The sequence below is a fragment of the Raphanus sativus genome, chromosome 4, assembly GCF_000801105.2.
Source record: "Raphanus sativus cultivar WK10039 chromosome 4, ASM80110v3, whole genome shotgun sequence".
NCBI classification, from domain to species: Eukaryota; Viridiplantae; Streptophyta; class Magnoliopsida; order Brassicales; family Brassicaceae; genus Raphanus; species Raphanus sativus.
This window is the reverse complement of record NC_079514.1, coordinates 40,016,145-40,028,154: the sequence shown is the minus strand read 5'-3', so window position 1 is coordinate 40,028,154 and position 12,010 is coordinate 40,016,145. Positions and strand designations below refer to the sequence as shown.

Here is a 12,010-nt window from a genome sequence, read left to right as displayed (position 1 = left end):
AAAGTGCTGAACTAAATAACTAATTATTTTTTTCTTCTGTCTAAATTTAGTAACTTATGTTAGCCTGCTAACCAGAAACAATGGAAGCTAAGATTTGTTTGAATTGGGTAACAATAGAAATAGGGAAACAGAACGACACCGTATGGACAAAAAGACACATCTTCCATAGTTTTAGCCCAAAAAAAACTGAAGCCCAATAAAAATTGAACCTTGCGATTTTTTTCTTTTATTTCTGAATGTTGCTAAAGTTGTAATGTTAGCAAGCTAATATGCATGATAGATATACATGCCTTGTGATAGGCGGTTAAAACTAGTCGTAGAAAATTACAAAATCAATGTTGGAAAGAATTACGAGAAAATCGATTTCAGTTAACATTTTGTTTTGTGCTACGTTTGTTGCCTTCTAAACATATGAAATGTATTTACAATGGCAGATTAAAAAGGACAAATGAGATCATGCTTTGCTATCAGAGAACAGAGTATCATTATGATACCAAACTGAACTTTTCTGAATGTCAACAGATAAAACCAACAAACATTCAATACATGATCTATAAGGTATTTGTAACCGGCTAAAACGTTTTACAGGGATAATTTATATCAAAGTAATCGGATAAAGCAGATTATAGCTCGCTAAATATCTGACTAGCAACGACCGAGTGTGATGGATAAGAACATCTACCACCTGCAATAAAATAGCAGAGTACAATAGATAATGAGTTGACATAAAACCGAGTAGTCTAAATTCACAGAGATGCTATGATACTATAATGATACCTTTGCAGTTGAGTGGGAAGATCTAGCAAGAAATGCAGACAAGTCACTGCTACCTCTTCAAAGGATTTATCAACATTGTCAACAATCTATGAATCTGTTTTGCTGAGCTGTCGTTCTTCTTGTGTTAGTCCAAGCAAAAATGTAGGCTTTGGGAAAGCTAGATTTGTCTGTACATCATCCTTTGAATATGACAAACACATGGGGAAAACGTTGAAAAATTGAATAACATAAGCTATATAACAAATTAATTTAGGAAACTTTAGGATGGTGTACAAACCAAATTGGAATTCGCTTCAGGGACAAGCACGGGTGGTGGTGAATTATTGTCGACACAAGGAGATGGGGTGCCTTGGACACCGTCAGCCGGACATGATCCCGTTTGTGCAGCGCTGTTGTTAACATTGCCCTACACAAGAAAGTAAAAATTAAGTAGACAACCTTCTGTGAATCAGACAAACTACTACAGTCAGATCAAAGTTCAAACAAATGCTAAAGTAATATAACAAATAATTTATTAGCAGTTAATTAGGGAAAAGTGTTTGCTAAACATATTATTACAAAATGTAGGATAATTATTGTTAGGGTAAAGACAACAATGTATTGCTAACGAGAAGAATCAATTAACAAAATCCCAAGGAAAATGACAGAGATAAATATGGATTATTAACCACGTCGTCCGCATGTGCACGTTGACTCAGAGGTGGACTGCTAACCATGTCGCCAGCACGTTCTAGTTCATTCACCGCGTCTGTATTGGCTTCTACATCAACGGGAGCATCAGAGAAGGGGAGCTACGGCGGTGATGCATGTTAGAAATAAAGTAAAAAACGAGCAAGATTGTGTTTAAAGGTAAGCAGACAATCTACAAAAAAGTATATATATATATATATATATATAAGCTCCACTATGCTACTTGGAATGCTAACCGGGTCATCTCCACCTCCAGGATCGCTGAACTTCATCTGGGTTGAGGGCATCTGTGATACGGTGTAACCCTAACGTCGATAGATTCTTCGCCTATAGCAAACATTCGAGGAGGACATGGCAGGGGAGGGGAAAATTCATCGCTATGATCCATCGGAAATTTATCAAAGCTACTAGGAGATTGAAATCTATTTTATAATTGGTTGAATTGAAGTTTGAAGTAGAAAATGGATCTACAGAAGTTAATATAATAAGGAGGATCTGAGAGAATTTTGATCTTCGATATTAACAAGCAAATAGGGAAGTTTCAAAAACTGAAAAGAAACAACTTGCCTGAAACATGAGATTACACGTGGGTTTGGATTATCAAAAAAAAAATAGAATTACAAGAGAACAGGTGACCGGTTGCGGAAAATACGAGGTGAGCAAGGTTATTTTTTTTTTGTCAACTAGGTGAATAAGGTTAAGAAGGTAAATCTCACACGTTCCCTTTGCCTCGAAAATGTAAATAGTGTATAAGCCTAAATATCCTATAAGTCTTGTGTGTACACTGCAAATTCTCTTTATTTTTTTGGTCAACATTTTATTTTTGCTTGGTTAATTACCAGATTATTCAAGTCCAATGTTTTTTTTCCCTTAAAACGTATTCAGATTTGATCTAATTTATGATATCATGAAAATCTCCCAATCAAAATATTTTTAGTCTTTAGTTAGTTATATACTAACTTTCTATTTGGGGCCTTTTCAATATAATTTTCTTAAGAATTGCTCTTTTTATTTTATTTTATTTAAAAAAAAAAAAAAAAACAGAATAGACAATTTTTATATGATTCTTTTAGCAAATGAGTTGGATCCCTGGACCTCAGCACTTGGCACTCTACTTAAGGCCGGGGCCTGTCACAGGGTCCATGTTGAACTTTACTCGACGAAGAAGACTAGTAGTTTCAGCCACCTGATAATGTCATTTGATTATATGATTTGTAAATGCGACTGTAAATTGTAAAATTCTGCCGAGAAAAGACCACTGGAAAAAAAAAATTCGTCTGCTTTTTAGTCGTTTTGATGTGAGAGTTGATAGTTCTATTATGTCTATTGTGTATGAAAATATGACGATATCTAATTCAGTTTGAAAGACTACTCAATGTGCGTAAGTTATAAAATGTTTGCTACATGTTTTGCTTTTTGCGGTAACTGTGATTTCATCTTCTGAGTATTTGACATTATATACATCCTATTCAAGCAATCTTTGCTCACAATATCGTCTGAACGTCAGAGAGCATAACATCTTTTGTTTTGTCAACGAGCATCTTATAAAACTCAAATTTTTCTTTTCTTTCTAATATTACATCAAGTTGAACTTTTCTAACATCAACAGTTTTGAACTTAGTTAGTTTGTGTTCGTATTCACCTAGTTATTAGTAAATTTTATTTACGAGCAAACATCCTAAACCAATATTAGTTAAAGTTACATAACTAATAACGGATAATCAAGACAATAACTACAAACATAATTTTGTATGTTCTTTGTTTTGTTGTATGCGAAAGTTTATATCATATTAACCATTGAACTGGAACATCCTTAGTCTTTGTAATTAAGAACATTCTTGTTCGGTCAAGTTAGCTACCAGAAACCTTTTGATTCTAGTTTGAAACATTTGACTATAAGAGCTTTAGTCAACCTTTTTTATTGGAAAAAAATGAAAGGAACAGGCGTCATAAACACAAATATAGGGTATTACAACTTTTTGTATGTGCGAGTCATGAGATTTCTTGTGAGAATGGGTAAATGGAATGAACTGATTTAGGTCAATATATGAAGCGTATAGTATAAAGTCTTGAAAAACAGATATAACAGCCATACCAAACGTTTATATGCCTACCTCTCCACGTTATGCTTATCTTATGCAATTTAATTTGGTATTATATGCCTACCTCTTCACGTTAAGCTTGTATTATCTAATTTGTAATGAGAATTTGGGGTTTTCGTGTAGCTTGCTCTTACTATTGAAGCCGTGTCCACATTTTATTCCAGTGACTTTTCTTATTCATTCCTTTAGTCATAACAACTTCTCAAAAATATCTACCGCTCACATGTGCCAAATGTGCTGCATTACCTATGTTATGTTAGACATATAAGCTTTTTTTTTTGACATATAAGCTTAATTATTGAGAAACTTCTTATAGTTCAAGTTTTTTTTTCTTGTTATATAGTTCAAGTTTCATGCACTTATTCTCATATAGTACGTACTTAATCATTTTATGAACTTTATAAAATCCATTGTAATTACTAATTAGAGGAGTGATCCATATTAAATTTATATAATCTTTAATCGTTATATTTATTTCTTGATTCATTTTGTTACAAACTAATAATTTTCTTAAAAGCTTTAAGGAAAATTCTAGTGTGTACTTTTTTTTGTGAAAAGAAAAAGAATCTTTTAAATTGGTGGAGTTGAAGTATGTATCTTTTTATTGATAAACATTTTGCCAATGGTTGATTCTGAACATGTAAGACAATGCTTAGGAACATAACAAATGTTCTTTTATTCCAACATAACAAATGTTTTTATTACAACTTAACTGAAGATATATTTCAGTAAAGAAATACAAGTATCAGCCGAAATTCAAATAAAATAATAAAATATCAACCATCCTTATTCTTCAAACTATACGATAGTTTTCTAAAAGTTATGATGATACATTAATAGAATAAAATAGGAATATCATTTTAAATCGTTATTATCGTAAGATAGGTACGAGTTTGCCCGTTTAGCACGATTTGGACAGCTACTCGCTAACTCAGTTAAATGTAATCCTCGATGGGACAATATTTCTCAACAGATTGCCATCAACAGTGTTTTTATGCCTAAAATCATTTGTATATACATTTGTCCAATCCATAAAACCCGTATAGCTAAACCCAAGTTATTAACCATACCTTTTTTTTTCTAAAACACTATTTAACCATACCTTAAGCCCCAAGAAATAGACATAAAACATAAGGGTTTTTTTTTGCACAACTCCTCTCACCTAACCATTTACTTTTAGGTTAACACACATTACATCAACATATACAAAACCAGAAAAAAGCCAGCGTTAGATACATAGAGATCACCCACCCAAATTGACCATTTCATATCTCTTTCTTTCCAATATAAAAAATCCTCCTTATATTAGCCTCTTCCCATCCCTATTCATATCTTCTTTGTGGATATGAGCTTAAACCCAACAACCTGTTAAAATTAGAAAAAAAACATGTCTGGCTTTCTTGGAAAACTATCTCCAGCCAAAAGGGTAGTAGCTGGCAACAATGATCTTCCTCTGTTTTATCCAAACCAGACTTCCATGGAGAGATGTCCAAGAGACACGCCTAGAGTTTCCGCCACACTCGCAGAGCTTCTCATGAACGTGGAGGACGCAAGGAACGATCACCGGGTTTTGGAAATGGCCTCACCTCTCACTTCTTCAGCATCTTCTTTCAATTCATGGACCTCAGCTCCAGCTTCTTCCATAGCATCTTCCCCGTTTGTTCTTTCCTTCACAGACCTGACCTATAGCGTGAAGATCAAGAAAAAGTTTCCTCCCTTTTGTGGAAACTCCTCATCAAATGATTCTGCCTTGAACACTAAGATACTACTGAACGGTATCTCAGGCGAAGCCCACGAAGGGGAGATGATGGCTGTTCTTGGAGCAAGCGGGTCAGGTAAATCAACCCTCATCGATGCGTTAGCCAACCGTATAGCCAAAGACAGCCTCAGAGGCTCCATCACCTTAAACGGAGAGGTTCTTGAATCCAGCCTCCAGAAAGTCATATCGGCATACGTGATGCAAGACGACCTTCTCTTCCCGATGCTCACCGTCGAGGAAACTCTAATGTTCTCAGCAGAGTTCAGGCTCCCTCGCTCCCTCTCCAAGAAGAAGAAGAAAGCGAGAGTACAATCTTTGATCGACCAACTAGGTCTAAGAAGCGCGGCGAGAACCATGATCGGCGATGAAGGACATAGAGGCGTGTCCGGAGGAGAAAGAAGACGTGTTTCGATTGGGATAGACATCATCCACGACCCGATTATACTCTTCCTCGACGAGCCGACCTCGGGGCTGGACTCTACAAGTGCCTACATGGTAATCAAAGTGCTTCAAAGAATCGCGCAGAGCGGGAGCATAGTCATCATGTCAATCCACCAACCTAGCTACAGAATCATGGGTTTGCTAGATCGACTAATCTTCCTTTCTAGAGGAAACACAGTCTTCAGCGGCTCCCCGACATATCTCCCGCAATTCTTCTCGGAATTCGACCACCCGATCCCCGAGAACGAGAACAAAACAGAGTTTGCTCTCGATCTCATCCGGGAGCTGGAGAATGCTCCCGGAGGGACCAAGCAACTGGTCGAGTACCACAAGGAGTGGCGAGCGAAGCAGCAACAAGCAGCGCGGTACTACAACAACGGCATCACTCTCAAAGAAGCGATCACCGCGAGCATCTCCAGAGGGAAACTCGTCTCCGGAGCAGCAACAACGAGCACAAACTCTCCGTCATCATTCCAAACTTACGCGAATCCGTTCTGGATCGAAATGATCGTTATTGGCAAACGCTCTATACTAAACTCCATGAGGCAGCCCGAGCTCATCGGGATGCGCATAGGAGCCGTGATGGTCACGGGGATCATCTTAGCCACCATGTTCACGAACCTAGACAACTCTCCCAAAGGAGTCCAAGAGCGTCTAGGGTTCTTCGCGTTCGCCATGTCAACCACGTTCTACACGTGCGCGGAAGCCATCCCAGTCTTCTTACAAGAGCGTTACATCTTCATGAGAGAAACCGCTTACAACGCGTACCGCAGATCCTCCTACGTCCTCTCTCAGTCCATAATCTCGATCCCTTCCCTCATCTTCCTCGCCGCATGCTTCGCAGCCACCACTTTCTTCGCGGTGGGACTCGCTGGAGGGGCTAGTGGCTTCCTCTTCTTCTTCTTCACGATCTTGGCCTCCTTCTGGGCCGGAAGCTCCTTCGTGACGTTCCTATCCGGCGTCGTATCGAACGTGATGCTCGGGTTCACCGTGGTGGTTGCGATCCTCGCTTACTTCCTCCTCTTCTCAGGATTCTTCATCTCGCGCGATCGGATCCCTCTCTACTGGATCTGGTTCCATTACCTCTCGCTGGTGAAGTACCCTTACGAAGGGGTGTTGCAGAACGAGTTCGAGGATACGACCAAGTGTTTCGTCCGAGGGGTTCAGATATTCGATAACTCGCCGTTGGGGCAGTTTCCGAGCGATGTGAAGATGAGTTTGTTGAAGAGCATGAGCGGTGTCTTGGGGATTAATGTGACGGCGGAGACGTGTGTGACGACGGGGATCGATATTCTGAAGCAGCAGGGGGTCACGGAGATTAGCAAATGGAATTGCTTGTGGATCACGGTTGCTTGGGGGTTCTTCTTTAGGATTTTGTTTTACTTCACGTTGATGATTGGAAGTAAGAACAAACGGAGGTGATGAAACGGTTTGTTTGTGTTTTTTTCTTGATTTGTCTTACTGTCTGAAAATCATAAAAACATTGTCGTGTTTTATTTTATTTTTTCAAAGCTAAATATATGTATTTCTTCGTTATATTTATAACTTATCAATTAATTAAAAGGTGTATTTAATATCCACTAAGCTATGTTTTTTTGGGTAATATTATATGGTTTACGAAATTAAATTATCGTTTATATGTTAATTATCAAATTTTCTGTAGTCGATAAAAATTTTGTTAATTTTCTAAGGTTTTCCGGTACGCTTGAAGACAAAATCATGTTCTATAATTGGTCCTGAAAATCAGTTTATTTATTATAAACTATTTTTTCATATCCAATCTATTGGGCTTGATACAATTTTAGGCCCACCAGTTATCTAAAATTGCATTATCTTATATGTGTGCCGTGTGCGCTTTGTGGATCTTTTTAAGTTCATGTTGTCAATGTCATGAGAACTTTTATGGCTAAACAATACTTTTTATGTTTCACAGAAGAGTTTTATTTTAAAATTTTCACATATATAAAGAAAATGATTGACATGCATTTATATTTTTACTAACTACACATATTTGATCAGTAATATTTTATCTATAAAGTTAATCCAGTTTACAATTAATATTAAAATACAAATAATATAAGTTTTAGGAATTATAAAGTGACATTGTACAATAATAAACAATGTTGAAAAACACTATTTATGAAACACAGATAATATGATCTAAAGACTTGATTGTTGGTTTTTCAATTTAAGAATTTTTCCAAAGGTTGGGAAAGTATATGGAAAATTAAAACTTCAACTTGAGAAGACCTGAGTTTGTAACTGGTAAGCTTTAGTGAAGAAAGATGGCCAACAAAGATATGTACACATGATGCTACTAACGGTTGCTGCTCCAACCAGCATGTTCATCACAACTATCTGTAGCTGAATAGCTTCAAGAGGCGACGCACCGCCCATTATCATACCGGTCATGGCTCCTGGCAAAGAAATCAATCCAACCGTTTTGCAGCTATCCAAAACCGGAGATAGAGATATCACCAGAGCTCTCTTCACTTGTTGCAACGTCGCTTGTCTTGGCGTCGCTCCTAGTGCCAATGCCGTCTCAACCTATGATTTTTTTTCACAAAAATCAATTAAACCGGAAACTTGGTTCGGTTAGGTTCGGTCAAATATCATTGTTGTATAAAGAAGTTTAACCAGGCTTAGTTGCATCTTGATGTCATCTCGTAGCTGTTTCATGGTGACTCCGGTGACCGTCATGGCGTTTCCGACCATCATCCCGGCCACGGGGATGATATACCTAGGAGTGAAAGGAAAGACGTTGAGGACGATGAGGAGGAACATTGTGATAGAAGTTCCGGAGAGGATAGATACTCCGGCCACGTACTTTCCACGCGGCACGTGCTTGGCACGTTGACCGGCGGTGTAACCGGCGACAGAGACCTGACCACCATCATTAAAAAAATAAAATAAAATAAGATAATAATTTTTTATCATTTGTTGGAGTTTTAAAAGTGTAACTGACCATGAAGAGGTAAGCGAGGATGATCCAGCCGGCGTTTTCTTGGTTAAAGATGAACTGAAGAATGAATCCGATAACAGAGAGCTGAAGAAACGATCTGAAAACAGAGTATATCATTTCACCTTCCAGAGAGAGGTTCTGAGAGTAGGAGAGCGCTACGGCTAGAAGCACCACCGCGAGGGCCGCCGCGGGCTTCAACATGCCTTTGAGATACACGATCAGCCATTCGTTGTTCTTGAAAAAAGCTGATACCCAATCAAGATCCATGTCTCTCTCGCTCGCTCTCTCTCTCTCCCTCTCTTTCGGTCTCGCTTTATTTTTTTTTCTTTTGCTTTTGTCGTGTTTGTAGGAAGGTGGTAGTGGTGGAGGAGGGAATAATATAGTGGACAACAAGTTAGATAGAGTAGACACTTTCCTATCACCTTTATTCCATCAGCTCATGTTTAGGATCCTTTATTTATTTATTTTTGATTTTTTTATTCGATTCGCTTATTTTAGATTTTAGTATTATTAAATAACTTTTGATTGCAGAGGAATATGACTTAAAAAAAAGATTAATATCAATCGTGCAAACCCGTGATTTATAAGAGATTAATTACTAACCAGGGAAATGTTTGCAAGAGTGTCTTCACTTGTCATTGTTTTTTGTTCACTTCAATTATTATAATTCGGAGGAAATCAAGAAAAAGACATCATGTAGAACAAAGCAAAAGAGTTGAGAAAACATCGATCAGCTCAAGATTGTCCTGACGACACGAAGGTTCGCTAGATTTTGAAGAGGTAATGTCTAGAACTCTCAGCGCACGAGCTCGTCTCTCGAGTTCAGTTACGTCTTTATCGCGATTCAGTGATCGACTGTTGTTGGATATATAACTGAAAGCTCGACAATAATACCTTCTCAGACAAGACATGGACACTAAATATGTCCCAAGATTAATAATACTCATAAATACTTTTAGAAAAAAATTCTATGGGCTTTCGGCCCAATAATGGCCCACTAATTTTCCTCAATGTTGTTATTTTCTCCGGTTTTAGCTTTTGGCTTTAGATATGAATGAAGGTGGGATTCCAAATTCAACGAGCCTTGCAAGGCTTGCTCAACAAGTCGGCGGTCGACGGCGGCGCGTACGGCCACCTCATCCACCACTTCACCCGTCACCGTCTCCCTCTCCACGCGCTACAGCTCCACGCGCGAATCGTCCTCTTCTCCGTCGCGCCAGACAACTTCCTCGCTTCCAAGCTCATCAACTTCTACACGAGGGAGAACCGTTTCCGCCAAGCCCTCCACGTGTTCGACGAAATCACCGTCAGAAATGCCTTCGCTTACAACGCGCTCCTCATCGCCTACGCCTCGCGCGAGATGTACTCCGACGCTTTTAACCTGTTCTCGTCGTGGATTAGATCCTCCTCCTCGGGTACTACCGCCAGGCCCGATTCTGTTACCATCTCTTGTGTCTTGAAGTCCCTGTCGGGTTATGATGACTTCTTGTTGGGTTCCATGGCTGAACAAGTTCACGGGCTTGTTTTACGAGGTGGGTTTGATTCGGATGTCTTCGTAAGCAATGGGCTGATCACTTACTATACAAAATGCGACGAGGTCGCGTCTGCGAGGAAAGTGTTCGATGAAATGTCTGAGAGAGATGTGGTATCGTGGAACTCTATGATCTCTGGGTATTCTCAAAGTGGGTCTTACGAGGAGTGTAAAGAGTTGTATAAAGCGATGCTAAGTTGTCCTGAGATGAAACCTAACGGAGTCACTGTGATAAGCGTGTTGCAGGCGTGTGGACAATCAGGCGATCTTGTTTTGGGGATGGAAGTTCACAAGAAGATGCTTGAGAATCATATCCAGATGGATTTGTCATTGTGTAATGCTGTGATTGGTGTTTATGCTAAATGCGGTAGCTTGGATTACGCGAGAGCGTTGTTTGATGAGATGAGTGAGAGAGATTCTGTGACCTACGGGGCGATAATATCAGGGTATATGACTCATGGTCTTGTCAAGGAAGCAATGGGTTTGTTCAGTGAGATGGAGAGTGTTGGTCTGAGTACGTGGAATGCTGTGGTTTCGGGTCTTATGCAGAATAACCATCACGAGGAGGTTATAGATTCGTTTAGGGAGATGATAAGATGTGGCAACAGGCCAAACACGGTGACTCTCTCGAGCCTTCTTCCTTCGTTGACTTATAGTTCAAATCTGAAAGGGGGTAAGGAAGTCCACGCTCTCGCCATCCGTAATGGTTCTGACAACAATATATATGTGGCTACCTCCATTATAGATAACTATGCCAAATTAGGATTTCTCCAAGGAGCTCAAAGGATTTTTGATAACTGTAGAGAGAGGAGCTTGATTGTCTGGACGGCGATTATAACAGCCTACTCTATTCACGGGGACTCTGAATCTGCGTGTAGTCTTTTTAACCAAATGCTATGTCTTGGGACTAAGCCAGACAACGTCACTCTAACAGCTCTTCTTTCAGCTTGTGCACACTCTGGTGAATCAGATAAGGCGCAGAGCATATTTGATTCTATGGTAACGAAGTATAGCATCGAGCCTGGAGTTGAGCACTATGCTTGTATGGTAAGTGTTCTTAGCCGAGCTGGCAAACTCTCAGATGCGATGGAGTTCATTTCCAAGATGCCAGATGAACCAATTGCTAAAGTTTGGGGTGCGTTGTTGAATGGGGCTTCTGTTCTTGGCGATGTGGAGATTGCAAAGTTCGCTTGTGATCACTTGTTTGAGATGGAACCGGAGAATACAGGGAATTACACTATCATGGCGAATTTATACACTCAAGCAGGGAGATATGAAGAAGCTGAAATGGTAAGGGATAAGATGAGAAGAATAGGACTGAAGAAAATCCCTGGAACTAGCTGGATCGATACTGGTAAAGGATTACGAAGTTTCATTGCGAAAGATTGTTCGTGTGAGAGAAGCAAAGAGATGTATGAGGTAATAGAGTGTTTAGTTGAATCAATGAGTGACAAAGAGTATTATCATGAAACAAAAGATTGATGAAACTTATTGATTTTCCTGACAAAGAGTTCAAAGTTTCTTTTGTGTGCTTCTCAAAGAGTTACTTTGCAATGATTTTGTTTTTCATGTAATGTACTCCTTCCGTTCCTGAAAGTAAGATTTTCTAGAGTTTTCACGTTTATTAAGACTACAATAAATATTTGTCAACTTTAGTTTACTATTTATGTTTTATACAATTTCCAATAACTATCAACCAATAAAATTTAATCAATTCAAATATTCATAATTAATAATCCTCAAAAGTA

At 38.9% G+C, this 12,010-nt stretch overlaps 4 protein-coding genes across 4 annotated transcripts; 2 read left to right on the top strand and 2 right to left on the bottom strand.

Annotated features, from left to right (window-relative positions):
* Positions 1 to 419: 419 nt before the first annotated feature.
* On the bottom strand, positions 420 to 2,040 carry LOC108852356 (uncharacterized). The gene is made up of 5 exons (XM_018625852.2): positions 1,704 to 2,040; positions 1,446 to 1,568; positions 1,055 to 1,183; positions 778 to 956; positions 420 to 685 (listed from the first exon to the last, which is right to left on the bottom strand). Exons 1-4 carry the CDS (start codon positions 1,752 to 1,754, stop codon positions 864 to 866), a joined length of 396 nt encoding a protein of 131 aa, XP_018481354.1. The 5' UTR covers positions 1,755 to 2,040; the 3' UTR covers positions 420 to 685; positions 778 to 863.
* Positions 2,041 to 4,751: 2,711 nt separating this feature from the next.
* LOC108849150 (ABC transporter G family member 2) lies at positions 4,752 to 7,349 on the top strand. Its single transcript, XM_018622663.2, has one exon. It carries the CDS (start codon positions 4,957 to 4,959, stop codon positions 7,189 to 7,191), a length of 2,235 nt encoding a protein of 744 aa, XP_018478165.1. The 5' UTR covers positions 4,752 to 4,956; the 3' UTR covers positions 7,192 to 7,349.
* Positions 7,350 to 7,823: 474 nt separating this feature from the next.
* On the bottom strand, positions 7,824 to 9,111 carry LOC108849671 (protein ALUMINUM SENSITIVE 3). Its single transcript, XM_018623261.2, has 3 exons — positions 8,735 to 9,111; positions 8,407 to 8,652; positions 7,824 to 8,316 (listed from the first exon to the last, which is right to left on the bottom strand). Exons 1-3 carry the CDS (start codon positions 8,996 to 8,998, stop codon positions 8,005 to 8,007), a joined length of 822 nt encoding a protein of 273 aa, XP_018478763.1. The 5' UTR covers positions 8,999 to 9,111; the 3' UTR covers positions 7,824 to 8,004.
* Positions 9,112 to 9,770: 659 nt separating this feature from the next.
* On the top strand, positions 9,771 to 11,886 carry LOC108849157 (pentatricopeptide repeat-containing protein At2g37310). The gene has a single exon (XM_018622670.2). It carries the CDS (start codon positions 9,786 to 9,788, stop codon positions 11,742 to 11,744), a length of 1,959 nt encoding a protein of 652 aa, XP_018478172.2. The 5' UTR covers positions 9,771 to 9,785; the 3' UTR covers positions 11,745 to 11,886.
* Positions 11,887 to 12,010: the final 124 nt, after the last annotated feature.

Bases quoted from the DNA above. Each gene is read 5' to 3' on its own strand.
- LOC108852356 (XM_018625852.2), bottom strand. From the start codon at position 1,754: ATGCCCTCAACCCAGATGAAGTTCAGCGATCCTGGAGGTGGAGATGAC. The intron at 1,569-1,703 runs GTTAGCATTCCA...TCACCGCCGTAG, and splicing joins CTGGAGGTGGAGATGACCCG to CTCCCCTTCTCTGATGCTCC. The intron at 1,184-1,445 runs GTTAATAATCCA...TTTCTTGTGTAG, and splicing joins GTGCACATGCGGACGACGTG to GGCAATGTTAACAACAGCGC.
- LOC108849150 (XM_018622663.2), top strand. From the start codon at position 4,957: ATGTCTGGCTTTCTTGGAAAACTATCTCCAGCCAAAAGGGTAGTAGCT.
- LOC108849671 (XM_018623261.2), bottom strand. From the start codon at position 8,998: ATGGATCTTGATTGGGTATCAGCTTTTTTCAAGAACAACGAATGGCTG. The intron at 8,653-8,734 runs GTCAGTTACACT...GATGGTGGTCAG, and splicing joins TCCTCGCTTACCTCTTCATG to GTCTCTGTCGCCGGTTACAC. The intron at 8,317-8,406 runs GTTAAACTTCTT...AAAAAATCATAG, and splicing joins TCAAGATGCAACTAAGCCTG to GTTGAGACGGCATTGGCACT.
- LOC108849157 (XM_018622670.2), top strand. From the start codon at position 9,786: ATGAAGGTGGGATTCCAAATTCAACGAGCCTTGCAAGGCTTGCTCAAC.